The sequence below is a fragment of the Ascaphus truei genome, chromosome 20, assembly GCF_040206685.1.
Source record: "Ascaphus truei isolate aAscTru1 chromosome 20, aAscTru1.hap1, whole genome shotgun sequence".
Classification (NCBI taxonomy): Eukaryota; Metazoa; Chordata; class Amphibia; order Anura; family Ascaphidae; genus Ascaphus; species Ascaphus truei.
The window spans coordinates 2491926-2506717 of NC_134502.1; the positions used below are offsets into that span (position 1 = coordinate 2491926).

A 14792-nucleotide genomic window follows, 5' to 3' on the forward strand; every position below is an offset into this window, starting at 1 on the left:
TGGGAGCCTGTAACACACCCTGACTCATACAGTATCATTTAGTATCATACAGATCGCACTGCACATTACTATATACTGTATACCCTCACTGCATATATAGAATATACTACCATCTGTACTCATACAGTATAAATATATAGATTGCACATCACTATTTATACCCTCACCAATGTACACTCATTGTGTGTGTGTTTTGTTTCAAAACCATAAAACATGGTCACCTGTAAGTTTATGCTTGCTGCATTGCACAGCCAGGGTTAAGATGCACAGCCAGCAAACCCACCCACAGACAGCCGTTTCGACCTTAATGGGTCTCCTCAGTGTGGGGTTGGTTATACCGGCTTTGCACAATGAGGCATGGGATAGGTTTCACCACACATTTTTTAAGTTATGGTAATACAATGTGACAAAACCCCTCCACAGCAAAGTATATACGGTATACATACATGGTAGTACGTACGTGCTGCTGTAGCAGCAACAGGGAACCCACGGACCGCGCTATTAGTGTGCCGACATCCATAACTCTATGCTCGTTCTTATTGTGTTTCTGGTAAGTGGGCATTTGCACCCCCACTTTGTTTTAATAAATTGTTAATTTTTAATATATACATATAGTGCAGAATAAATGAGTTCTTCAGTATTAGGTGATACCTTTTTTATTTGGACTAACAATTTATGTCATAGGACAAACTTGCGAGAGTTATCCTCTCTTCTTCAGGTCAAACTCTCGGAAGTTTGTCCTATGACATAAATTGTTAGTCCAATAAAAAAAGGTATCACCTAATGCTGAAGAACTCATTTATTCTGCACTATCGCAACTGGACTAACACGGCTATTTTCTGCTTTATATATATATATATATATATATGTATAGAGACCTTACCAGGCAGACCGCGTATCCTAAGAGCCCGCAGCAGGGAAGAGGCAGCGCACTCAGTAACTAGATATCCAAAAGTGTATTATAATAAACTGGCTCAAACTATTTACTTTTGGATATCTAGTTACTGAGTGCGCTGTCTCTTCCCTGCTGCATGCTCTTAGGATACTGTACGTGGTCTGCCTGGTAAGGAGTCTCTACATATACTCGCTCTTTGGGATAAGCACCTATTATTTAAAATATATACCATGACATATATCCCTTTAATTAATATATATATATATATATACACACACACACACACACACACGCACGCACGCACGCACGCACGCACGCACGCACACACACACACACACACACACACACACACACACTGTTGTATGTATATATCTGTCTATCTGTCTGTATCTACCGCATCTATATGTCTGTCTGTATTTTTCTGTCTGTCTATCTGTCCGTCTGTGATTACAGTATATAAATATATATATTTTTGCAGTGCCTGTCGTGCTGTCGCAGTGTATGATACAATACGGGAATATGTGCTTAGTTCCGAGCTCCTGTACTGACTGCGCAGGTAAGCTCTGCCTGCTAGGCTTGCATAAGGGTGATGGTCGGATACAAATTTGCCGGTTCGATTCCAGCCTGGGTCACTTAATTTATCTATTTTTTTTAAATAGCTGCCCTATTAGAAGTGATAGGCTCTGTATATCCCCCTGTGCCAGTCTCTGTATATCCCCCTGTGCCAGTCTCTGTATATCCCCGTGTGCCAGTCTCTGTATATCCCCCTGTGTCAGTCTCTGTATATCCCTCTGTGCCAGTCTCTGTATATCCCCCTGTGCCAGTCTCTGTATATCCCCCTTTGCCAGTCTCTGTATATCCCCCTGTGCCAGTCTCTGTATATCCCCCTGTGCCAGCCCTAGAGGTGCCAGACTCTGTATATCCCTCTGTGCCAGCCCTAGAGGTGCCAGGCTCTGTATATCCCCCTGTGCCAGCCCTAGAGGTGCCAGGCTCTGTATATCCCCCTGTGCCAGCCCTAGAGGTGCCAGGCTCTGTATATCCCTGTGCAAGCCCTAGAGGTGCCAGGCTCTGTATATCCCTCTGTGCCAATCCTAGAGGTGCCAGGCTCTGTATATCCCCCTGTGCCAGCCCTAGAGGTGCCAGGCTTTTTATATCCCCCTGTGCCAACCCTAGAGGTGCAAGCTCTGCATATCCCACTGTGCCAGCCCTGGAGGTTCCAGGCTCTGTATATCCCCCTGTGCCAGCCCTAGAGGTGCTAGGCTCTGTATATCACCCTGTGCCAGTCCTAGAGGTGCCAGGCTCTGTATATCCCTGTGCCAACCCTAGAGGTGCCATGCTCTGTATATCCCCTGTGCCAACCCTAGAGGTGCAAGCTCTGTATATCTCCCTGTGTCAGCCCTAGAGGTGCTAGGCTCTGTATATCCCTCTGTGCCAACCCTAGAAGTGCCATGCTCTGTATATCCCCTTGTGCCAGCCCTAGAGGTTTTATAGCTCTGTGTATACCCCTGTGCAAGCCCTAGAGGTGTCATAGCTCTGTGTATACCCCTGTGCAAGTCCTAGAGGTGCCAGGCTCTGTAAATCCCCCTATTGCAGCATAAAGGATCAAAAATATGTATAGGAGTCACACACTTACTATCTAGATATTAATTATACCTGTGTCATGTTTTATGCAGTACCAGAAGATGTCCTTCAATGCAGTTTACAGATTGGTCTACTCTGTTTTCAACCCCAAAGATGTACCAGCTGCCCAGGTGAGGGGAGGCTGGCACTGCCGCTGCCCGAACTGTACCTGTGCTGTGTATACATGGTGTAGTAGTGTCTGAGAGGGGAGGTTGGCACTGCCTGCGCTGTACCTGTGCTGTGTATACATGGTGTAGTAGTGTGTGTGAGGGGAGGCTGGCACTGCCGCTGCCCGAACTGTACCTGTGCTGTGTATACATGGTGTAGTAGTGTGTGAAGGGGAGGCTGGCACTGCTGCTGCCCGCACTGTACCTGTGCTGTGTATACATGTCATGGTGTAGTAGTGTGTGTGTGAGGGGGAGGCTGGCACTGCCGCTGCCCGCGCTGTACCTGCGCTGTGTATACATGGTGTAGTAGTGTGTGTGTGAGGGGGGAGGCTGGCACTGCTCGCGCTGTACCTGTGCTGTGTATCCATGGTGTAGTAGTGTGTGTGAGGTGGAGGCTGGCACTGCCGCTGCCCGCGCTGTACCTGTGCTGTGTATACATGTCAGGGTGTAGTAGTGTGTGAGGGGGAGGCTGGCACTGCCGCTGCCCGCGCTGTACCTGTGCTGTGTATACATGTCAGGGTGTAGTAGTGTGTGAAAATGAGGCTGGCACGGCCACTGCCCGCGCTGTACCTGTGCTGTGTATACATGGTATAGTAGTGTATGTGAAAATGAGGCTGGCACTGCCGCTGCCCGCGCTGTACCTGTGCTGTGTATACATGGTGTAGTAGTGTATGTGAAAATGAGGCTGGCACTGCCGCTGCCTGCGCTGCACCTGTGCTGTGTATACATGGTGTAGTAGTGTGAGTGAGGGGGAGGCTGGCACTGCCGCTGCCTGCGCTGTACCTGTGCTGTGTTGACATGGTGTAGTAGGGTGTATGAGGGGGAGGCTGGCACTGCCACTGCCTGCACTGTACCTATGCTGTGTATACATGGTGTAGTAGTGTGTGTGAGGGGGAGGCTGGCACTGCCGCTGCCCGCGCTGTACATACATGGTGTAGAAGTGTGTGTGAGGGGGGAGGCTGGCACTGCCGCTGCCCGCGCTGTACCTGTGCTGTGTATACATGGTGTAGTAGTGTGTGTGAGGGTGAGGCTGGCACTGCCGCTGCCCGCGCTGTACCTGTGCTGTGTATACATGGTGTAGTAGTGTGTGTGAGGAGGAGGCTGGCACTGCCGCTGCCCGCGCTGTACCTGTGCTGTGTATACATGGTGTAGTAGTGGGTGTGAGGGGGAGGCTGGCACTGCCGCTGCCTGCACTGTACCTATGCTGTGTATAAATGGTGTAGTAGTGTGTGTGAGGGGGAGGCTGGCACTGTCTCTGCCTGCACTGTACCTATGCTGTGTATACATGGTAAACAGAAAAAAGAATGGTGTAAAACAGCGCTAATATATAAATTAAAACACTTATATGTTAAAAAACTGGCAGCCAGGTAAACACTGACAGTACAGTCAGTCAAAGCACAATTAGAAAAAAAGAAGAACCGGCGCCACAGTGAATGATGAAAACCAAACCAATAAAATGTAATGTCCAAATGGAGTCCTATTAAAGTTGGTAATCAAGGATGCTCACGTCAACGATGTGATATGAAAAAAAGAAGAAAAACAAATTATGGTGCAGTAACTCAAATTAAGAGGTGAAAAGGTGGGCTAAACACACAAGACAAACAGAACATACAAACCAAGACAAACACACATGAAACGTAACACTAGCACAGGCCTATTAATAAAGAAATGCTGATTTAATACGGTGGAGGGTGAATGAGACACGCATCCGGAGGGGCAAAATTACAACCCTACTCACAAGATGCCAGATAAAACAAGCAGCGAACTGGGGACATGCAGCTGGGCTTCCAAGATGGCGACCGGGATCCTCTCACTGGCGTCCTCACGTGACAGGGGTGAAAGGCTGAATCCCTCAGGTGATACAACTTCCGGACGGATGTGACGTCACGTCCGCTGGAGATCCACACCGGACGTTCTTTAGAGCACTAGTCCTCCACTGGTGAGCCGCAATGTCCTCAAAAGTCAACCGCTTAACTTGACTAAAAATCGCCAGATACACACTTCTCCAAACCATGGAACAGCACTAAAAACACTGGAAACTTCCCGACGCGTTTCGTACGCATGCGCGTACTTCTTCAAGGGATGTCACATCATTCACTGTGGCGCCGGTTCTTCTTTTTTTCTAATTGTGTATACATGGTGTAGTAGTGTGTGTGAGGGGGAGGCTGGCACTGCCCGCGCTGTACCTGTGCTGTGTATACATGGTGTAGTAGTGTGTGTGAGGGGGGACTGGCACTGCCGCTGCTGCGTTGTACCTGTGTTGTGTATACATGGTGTAGTAGCAGTGTGTGTGAGGAGGAGTCTGGCACTGCCGCTGCCCGCACTGTACCTGTGCTGTCTATACATGTCATGGTGTAGTAGTGTGTGTGAGGGGGGGAGGCTGGCACTGCCGCTGCCCGTGCTGTACCTGTTCTGTGTATACATGGTGTAGAAGTGTGTGTGAGGGGGGGGGAGGCTGGCACTGCCGCTGCCTGCGCTGTACCTGTGCTGTGTATACATGGTTTAGGAGTGTGTGTGAGGGGGAGGCTGGCACTGCCGCTGCCCGCGCTGTACCTGTGCTGTGTATACATGGTGTAGTAGTGTGTGTGAGGGGGAGGCTGGCACTGCCGCTGCCCGCGCTGTACCTGTGCTGTGTATACATGGTGTATTAGTGTGTGTGAGGGGGAGGCTGGCACTGCCGCTGCCCGCGCTGTACCTGTGCTGTGTATACATGGTGTAGTAGTAGTGTGTGTGAGGGGGAGGCTGGCACTGCCGCTGCCCGCGCTGTACCTGTGCTGTGTATACATGGTGTATTAGTGTGTGTGAGGGGGAGGCTGGCACTGCCGCTGCCCGCGCTGTACCTGTGCTGTGTAAACATGGTGTAGTAGTAGTGTGTGTGAGGGGGAGGCTGGCACTGCCGCTGCCTGCCCTGCGTATAATTTTGTCTCCTCTCTATTTGCAGGAGGGAAACCCAAAACAGATCACAGTAAATGCCCCTGTGACTTACCCTGCCCCACTGTCCTGCTGATTTTTCAGCTCTGTACTGCAGAAGCCTGCGGCTGCCCAAGTAAGATCTCTCTGACCTTCTCTCCTCTCCAGACACGTTCTAGACCATCTTTCTTCTGGAATAACTCTCTATAGTGGCCTTCCGATTTGTTGAACGGCCATATCGGAGTATGTAGAATTGACTCTTCCCCTCTTATCCTTAGAACCTATTTGTCCTCTCTGGTGTCTTATCTCTTCCCTTTGCAGTCTCACTGACTTCTCTCGGCCCTCCAGATCATCTCACGCTAGCCCATCGTGGGAACCTCTCCTAGTCCGAAACCACTTCACAGATTTTACTGAATTTTGTAGACCAAATACGATCCCCAAAATCCATCTGCGGCTTGGGTACTAAAAAAAATCAAAAAAAAATCAATGCCGATACTAAATATATTTTTTCTATTATTCAAAAACCATCCTGGAGGTTCTGGATGTTAACATATCTGCAGAGGGAATTCACAATCCTTTTTTAAGAATCTGAACCCACATGCATGAAATATAGTTTTTGAGGAGACATGCTGATTGATATGCAAAGTATGAGTCCCATCCCACCCTTACTGAAAAAGCTGTCTATAAGAATTATACTGAACTTACAAGTCTACGGTCCCCTAATGACTGGAATCAGACACATCAGGTTGAGAAACCACAACCTCTGCAATTCTGGGCATCAGCTCTAACAGTGTGAGCTAAACCAGCTGATGGCTAGTATATCTTTCACAGTGTGCTTAGTTTTCAGCTCTACTTCTCATTTTGTGCTCATAGCTGTAGAAAGCAGGTTACCCTCTTCTGGGATAGAGAAGCATATCTCATATGCAGTCTTCTGCCACGAGACACCTTCTGTCACGGGAAGTCATCTTGCAGTCCATTTATTTGAATAGGCTGTAATATATTCCAGCACCGTTGCTGCCGTATAGCAAAACACTGCAGCATCTCTCCCTAATTTATTTGAATGTAGAATTGAGGGGGTCTGTCTGTATGTCTGTCCAACAAAAAACCTCCACCGTTAGCATGTAGCCAAAAACGAATATCACTTGTGAGCACCTTCACATGTCTTAGACAGGTCTGCACCCCCGCCTTTCACCATTATCACCCAGCATGCAGTGCTCCCACTGCAGCAAGGGATTATGGGAAATGACATGCAGCCCTGCCTTTCACCCACTATCACCCAGCATGCAGTGCTCCCACTGCATCAAGGGATTCTGGGAAATGACATGAAAATGAGCACACAATGTGTCACCTTTTGCCTGGAATAGCCACTCACATGGAGCCCATTTAAGCTGATGCATCGCCGTTCACACAGCTTTTAAGCACAGCATGGGACTAACTAAGCAAGTCAAACCACTCACAGACATGTTTCAACCTTGATGGGTATCATCAGTGTGAGGTTGGTTTATACTTGCCTTGAAATATTTCTAGGCTGGGTAGGTTTACCATATACATTTTAAGTTATGGTGGGTGAAAAAGGCGACAGAAAAAAATAATATATATACAACTGGAGACACTACTAAAATGTGACTCCTCCCCCTCATCTCAGCCTTTTTCCCTCCTGCCATCTGCTTTTATCACTTTTGATCTCCTCTCTACTTTTCTATATTATTGTTCCAGATCATCTTGCTTGCCCCTCTCCTCTCCTTCCCACTCGCTCTCTCTTCTCCTCTGCCTTCAATTCTTGAATCTCTCACTTCACAAGATCCGGTTTTGCTCTCGCTGTCTTTTACCTCTTCTCTCTAGAGAAGAATACTTGGTTCTCTGTGATGCCTTCTCTCTGGATTCTCTCCAGACTCGTTTATTGACTTCTCTAGAATACTCTCGATTCCCTCTGAAATCTCTCTAGCTTCTAGCTTTGTCCATTCTGGTTGGCTTTATTCTTTCTGAGATTCATTTAGCTTTTCTAGACTCTCTTTAAACAATCTATCATAATCTTTTCTGGCCTCTTCTCTGCATTCCCCTTTGACTCTGTAGACCATCCTACTTTATACATTCTGGTTACCTCCATTGCTTTGTCATTATTTTCCCTATTCTCCTTTTTTTCTTCCACATGGTCTCTAGACCATCTGTCTTTGTTCTTTTCTCGCTCAACTTCCTCTGAAACATCTTTTGTTTGTCTTTTCTGGAACCCCCCTTGCCTGCTTTCTAGACTAGGTTTATAGAGGCTGGCTGCCGCAAGGAAGGAGATGAAGAGCTGAGAAGACTCAGAAAGTTCCCCGCAGGAATAAGAGCAGGCAACAGCACTCCTGGTGGCAGACAGGCAGAACTGCAGGCTGGGAACGTGACCGTGGGTTCAAGACCCACCAGGGACACATCCTGATAGTACTAGTTATATTTGTTTTTTAGTCATCCAACCCCGAGCTAACTCTTTAGTAAATCTCTATCTATGTTGCCCTTTCTTTCTTACTGTATGAAGGCCTTTCGTTGAGCCGTGTACGCCCCGGATATCTTCACGTGGCCTTTGAAAGGCCACTATCATGAGGAATGGGACAATTACCCGAGACCGTTAGGCCATCGCTATTTAGCACGATATGGGAAAATGTGTCACATGGTTAGGGGTTAGCAGTTATGGTTAGGAATATTATGGTTAGAGGTTTTCAGGATTAAGGGTTAAGGTTAAGATTAGGGGATAGGGTTTACTGATAAAGGTTATAGGTTGCCGTTATCGGCATTACCCAAAACAGTCTCTCTCTTTCCTTCCCCCCTCACTCCCCTACCTCTCTCTTCTCTCCCCCCTCTCTCGCCTTCTCTCTTTCTCTCTCCCTCTTTCTCTCTTATATAAACACATACAATGTCCAATTTTCTTGAACTTTTGTTTCAATCCTTGTTTTCTTCTCTAGAGTTTGTTTTCCTCCTGGTATCTAGAAGAGTAGCAACCCTCTCCCCATTTGCCACTTCTAAAATAGTTCCAAGCCCTACAACAGTATAGAGTCAGGATATTTGAACTCACCCTTGTCTGCTTTCTAGACTCTGTCCAGACCTTCTTTGTCCTTCTCGGCTTTTTTTTCTAGATAATCTTTCTCTACCCTCTCTATCCTCTCCTCTAAATTTGCCTTCTCTGGATCTTCTCCAGAGTTTGCTGCCCTCAGGGTCCCAGTTAGACTAACTGCCACCAAACTACCAATGTATAAGGTGTCACTGAGTATGACCTAATCTAGATTGCAATGCAGAATATCAAACTAAATATAATTTCATGTATACTCACTTAGTAACAGTCTTTTCTCTTTGCTCTAGCTACCACTACAACACAAACCACAACCACGTCACCTACTACTTCTGGTAAGTAGGGATAAGAAAGGATAAGTAAGTAGGCTGAAGGAGCGCTGACTCTGAAACCAATGAAACTGAGTGTGAGCCTGGTTCAATTCCAATATCGGCTCCTTGTGACCTTGGGCAAGTCACTTTATCCCCCTGTGCCTGAGGCACCAAGAACGTTGATTGTAAGCTCTACGTTATGATCCTGTGCCTGTAATAAATTCTACAGTATGTACAGCATTGGGTACACTGTCAGCGCTACGCAAGAAAAAACCCCTCTTATTAAGTATTTACTGGTGATAAGGACATTGAGGGATTAGTGAATATCAGCAAACTATTGTGTGCTGCAGCTTCTCCGATATGGTGCTATATATGCAGTTCCTGTGCTGTTCTTTGCTGTGCGTACGTAGCAGGTGTGTGTGCTGCAGCTTCTCCGATATGGTGCTATATATGCAGTTCCTGTGCTGTTCTTTGCTGTGCGTACGTAGCAGGTGTGTGTGTGAAGATGTAGCCAGACTTACTGTCTTTGTGGTCGCGGAGAGAAGTGCAAACACCCTGTTGTCCATGGGTCCATGCTCTTGGATGGGACCCTGCAGTGTTAATCCTTCACGTGATAGGTCATTAGCTGGCGAGAGAAATACCGTACTCGCCTTTCACATGAGCCGCACACTCTCTCGCTTTGGATTATTATTATTTTTGTACATAGATTTGAAGCAGGGGGGTCTCCGGAGCTGAACCCCATTCATTTTAGGTTCGGGGACCCCCCTGCTTCCCATGATACAGACCCCTATGGGGGTGTCTATGTCATGTCATGGTTTCTAAGCAACAAGAAGAGTTGAGTATCTCCTGAGCTTCCTCTTCCACAGCTGTCGCGAATGAGCCCTCTCTCTTCTACTCTATGTGTTGTAGCCAGAAGCTGCCCCTGCCCCTGTCCACCCCTCCTTGCGCTGATAGGTTTGTGCCCTCCTGATGAGACCTGTGGCTGTGCACGTAAGTTCAGGACACATCATGAAGTCCATCTCGATAGAAGAGGGTGCAAAAGTCGTGAACAATAAGTGGACATCGCAAAAGTGTTTGCATCTTCATTTCTGTCTGCCCCTACACTTACCACAACCAAGTGCTTTCTCACTCTGCCCTCTTGCCTCTTCTCACTCTTTCTCTAGAACATCTGTCTTTGTCCTCTCTAGACCCCTCTCAATTCCTCCTGTAATATCTCTAGTTTCTCTTGCCTCTTTTATAGAGAATTTCCAGTTGCCCTTTATGGTCTCCCCCTCCCATTCTTTTTGAATTATCTCTAGACTATATGACCTTATCTTATCTGGTTGCCTTTCTGGATTCTCGTCCCTCTCCCTCTCCCTCTCCCTCCCCCTCTCTCTCCTTTTTCTGGTCCCTTCACCCTTCATTCTTAAATTTGACATTATGACCATCTTTTTTCCCACTGTCCCTTTAGTATTATGCATGGTCTCTCCTCTCTCTCTCCTCCTCTCTCCTCTCTCGTTTTCCCTCTCTCTCCCTCTCTCTCTCCCTCTCTCTGCCCCTCTCTCTCCCTCTCTCTCCCTCTCTCTCTCTCTCCCTCTCTCTCTCTCTCTCCCTCTCTCTCCCTCTCTCTCCCTCTCTCTCCCTCTCTCTCCCTCTCTCTCCCTCTCTCTCCCTCTCTCTCCTTATTCTCCTTTCCTCTTCTATTCCAGACAAAATTTGCTTTGACCTCTCTGATGATATTTCAAAGAAATATCTCCAGAGTATTTTAACTTGTCCTCTTTAGATCCTTCTCGCTTCCTTTTTCCAACTCTCTCCAGCTTATCCTCAGCCTGGATCATCTGGCTCTTTCCTCTCTGGCCTCCTTTCCGCATCTCTTTGGATCTCTCCACATCATCCGACCTTTCCCTCACTCGTTGCCCTTCTTCCTTTTGAAATCCATGGAGCTTTTCTAGATTCTCTCCAACCCATCTTGCATCTTGCATTTTCTTTTTTGTTCCCCTCTGCTCTTTTCTCTGGATTCTGTTTGACCCCACATGAAACCCTCTATCTTCTCTATCTTCTCTATCTTTCATGTTTCTCTCATTTTATATACAGTATGTACTCACTTAATAAAAGAATATTCTCTTTGCCGTAGCTACCACTACAACACAAACCACAACCAAGACCACTTCACTGCCAACTACTGGTAAGTACTTACTGGGGGTGATTTTGAAATTGAGGGATTAGTGAGGAATATCAGCATACCATTGTCTGCTGCAGCTTCTCTGATATGGTACTATTTATGCGGTGTAACAAAAATATACAGTGAAATACCTATCTATCTTAGGAAAAAGGGTCATTTAGTTAAACCCGTTGGCCAAATTGTTATAAGCCTGCGAGCCACATCAAGGCATGACCACTAGCAGGTCCTAACACTAACTGATTAAAATTATTACTTACCTATATAATTAGAGGAAGAATGATCACAATGGATCTGTCACAACCTGCTGCATGCAAGATCTAATCACTTGCAAAGTGGGGAGGGTCGAGCTTAAACTCTGGGAGGGAGGGGCCAATCTAAAATCTCATTATTAAAGTCCTTTAGAATAAAAAAGGCATCAGTCCGTGACTTTTTTTTGTCTTGATACTATTAACATTAATAGTTGACACTCTCGGCGGAGCGGGGCACTTGAAATATTTAGTGAATCGATCACCATTTTTTATTTCTTTTAACTTGGTGCCCCACCTATAATTTCCATCCATGGTCCGCCCTCTTCTGACATCCTCTCTGTCTCCTTTCTGCCAAAGGCTACCTAAACTACCCCCATGCTCACTCACTCTCCATGAGTCCCTTCATTAATCATAACCTGACCTCCATTGAGCAAGAGAGGTATGGGCATAACTATCTCTACCTCTCTATACAACACGTTCCACCTCTATCCAAAATAATACCGACTTCCAACTTTCACCAGCTTTGGGGTTGTTGATACAACTCTCAATATTTCTAATCGCTAACAGCATAGTCTCCTTCGCCTCTCTCCTCTCTTTACTCCTTCGTCCTCTTGTCTTCTGTCTCTCTTGTTTATTAATGTTCGGTCTCAAAAATAATCCATAGTTCTCATCCCTTCTATTCCCCCTTGTGGCTCAAACATAGAATTTGATGGCAGAGAAGATCCACTGGGCCACCTAGTCTGCCCAGGCTCCTATCTGATGTAATCTATATTTGATCATTGGGGCTTTCTTTCAAATGTAGGATAGCCTTATGTCTATTCCATGCATGTGTGAATCCCGTTAGGCTATTGCCCCAGTCTTACCTGCACAATGCGCGCCATGGCTTTGTGCGCACAGTTGAAAGCAGTGTTGTGTGGTCTGTAGGGGAGTGAGGGGATGTGCGGGGGAGGGAGGTGGGCCCACGACGGAAGGCGCAACCACGATGGGGCATATCGGCCATTCGATTGGCTGTGCACGACACGTTGACAACATTCTTGTCTTCCCTGCTAGCGTACGCGTCATCACGCTTTGCGCGCCCACACACATGGCCACTGGGGCCTGCCCCATAGAGGGCTGTGGTGTGTGGCGCGCACACTGTAGCGTGCGCTACGGCCTATATGGGGGACTCAGCCTTAATGTATTAGCGTTACCACCTCTGCTGGGGGCTATTCCTAGAATCCACAACCCTTTCCATGAAGAAGCGCTTCCTCACATTTCCCCTTAGCTGCCACCCGCCAGCTTCAGAGAATGACCTCTTGTTCTAGCTCCTCTCTCTCTATTGTACCTCTCTCTCTCTCTCTCTCTCTCTCTCTCTCTCTCTATTGTACCTCTCTCTCTCTCTATTGTACCTCTCTCTCTCTCTATTGTACCTCTCTCTCTCTATTGTACCTCTCTCTCTCTCTATTGTACCTCTCTCTCTCTCTCTCTCTATTGTACCTCTCTCTCTCTCTCTCTATTGTACCTCTCTCTCTCTATTGTACCTCTCTCTCTCTATTGTACCTCTCTCTCTTTCTATTGTACCTCTCTCTCTCTCTCTCCCTCTATTGTACCTCTCTCTCTCTCTCTCTCTCTCTATTGTACCTCTCGCTCTCTCTCTATTGTACTCTCTCTCTCTATTGTACCTCTCTCTCTCTATTGTACCTCTCTCTCTCTCTATTGTACCTCTCTCTCTCTGTTGTACCTATCTCTCTATTGTACCTCTCTCTCTATTGTACATCTCTCTCTCTCTCTATTGTACCTCTCTCTCTGTATTGTACCTCTCTCTCTCTCTCTCTCTCTCTCTCTCTCTCAGTATTGTATCTCTCTCTCATCGTATAATCTTCTATTTGTCTGCAGTGGTCCCTTTTTTTCCCTATTTAGACTTCTCTGGACTTTTTCTGGAACATTTGACTTTGCCTCTCTTGCCCCCTCTTACCTTCTCTAGAATCTCACTAGACTATCTTGCCTTTACCTTCGTTCTTATCTCTCGACTGTACATTGTCTCTAGTCCGTCTTTCTTTGCCCTGTTCATGCCATCTCTTTCTTACTCTCTGTAGACCATCCTCCATTGTGCCTTGACGCAAGAAGCCCCCGATTCTTTGACCTAAAAGGCTGAAGAACTCTGTTTTATAGCATGTATTGCAGTATTAATTACAATGCCTTGTTTCTGTCTATGTTCTTATTAATACTACAGTTCTGTGACGTTCGCCGACTTGAGCTTCTGGATTACGACGAGACTTGTCTTGTCATTCTTATTGCATTCTTCTTCCCAGCTACCACCAGTGAGTCGACCACAACATTGACAACAACAATGACTCCTACCAGTTTTTCAACCTCCACATTAAGGATTACGACCCCCTGCCCGTGTAGCTGTGCTGATTTGCTACTGGAACTCTGTTTGCGGCCACCATACTGTGGTCCATGCTCAAGTGAGTTTTCTCGTTTTTATTAAAGTCCCACACGCTGTCACTGTCGTTAATCACTTTGGTCCTACAGTATATGAAAGTTAGTGTTTAATAATGTAAATGTCCCTGGAAGTCGTTACTCTGATAGCACAATATATGGGACCCATTAAACACGTCACTGTCCTTAGTCACTTTGGTCCTACGTGGTTCTGACCCTTTAACCCATTTAACACGTCCCTGTCATTAGCTTCATTTGGCTCTACATGGCGCTCACTGCTTAACCCATTAAACACGTCCCTGTCATTAGGTCACTTTGCTCCTACATGGGACTGACCCTTTAACCTTATAAACATTTCACTGTCATTGGGTCACTTTGCCCCTACGTGGGACTGACCCTTTAACCCTTTAAACATGTCCTTGTCATTCGGTCTCTTTGCCCCTATGTGGGATTGAACCTTTAACCCATTAAACACGTGCCTGTTATTAGGTCTCTTTGCTCCTACGTGGGACTGACCTTTTAACCCATTAAACACATCCCTGTCATTACTGTAAGTCTCTTTGCTCCTACGTGGGAATGACCGTTTAACCCATTAAACATGTCACTGTCATGATGTCACTTTGCTCCTATGTGGGACTGAGCCTTTAACCCATTAAACACGTCTCTCTCATTAGTTCAGTGGTCAGTAACATTATAGGACAAAGCTTTCATGGTATATTTCACCTATTCAATTGATGTCTGATAGTGCCTTTCTTTGGGCCTATGTTTAAATGTATAAGACAGGGCTTTCATCTAATATTCCATTTATACAATATGACTTTTAGCGGGTCTCTGCTCCAATTTATGGGATGGAGATTCTATTCTTCAGTAAATTCCCTTTTAAAGAACAGGATTTATATACTGTAGGATTGATATCTCAGTTAACATGATGAGGTCTGTCACTACATAAATATGTACAGAGCGTATGCTGTATAGACAGCACTACCATATGTGGAACTTAAGTACAGATATATGTA

The 14792-nt window shown here is 46.3% G+C and overlaps 1 protein-coding gene across 1 annotated transcript in view; it reads left to right on the forward strand.

Annotated features, from left to right (window-relative positions):
* LOC142471447 (uncharacterized) overlaps positions 1-14792 on the forward strand; it is a 35044-nt gene that overhangs the window by 1152 nt on the left and 19100 nt on the right. Inside the window, exons 2-8 of the mRNA XM_075578249.1 lie at positions 1374-1451; positions 2569-2646; positions 5624-5728; positions 8926-8970; positions 9856-9936; positions 11060-11110; positions 13647-13802. Coding sequence (XP_075434364.1) covers positions 1374-1451; positions 2569-2646; positions 5624-5728; positions 8926-8970; positions 9856-9936; positions 11060-11110; positions 13647-13802 — 594 coding nt within the window. The remainder of the gene's footprint in view (positions 1-1373; positions 1452-2568; positions 2647-5623; positions 5729-8925; positions 8971-9855; positions 9937-11059; positions 11111-13646; positions 13803-14792) is intronic.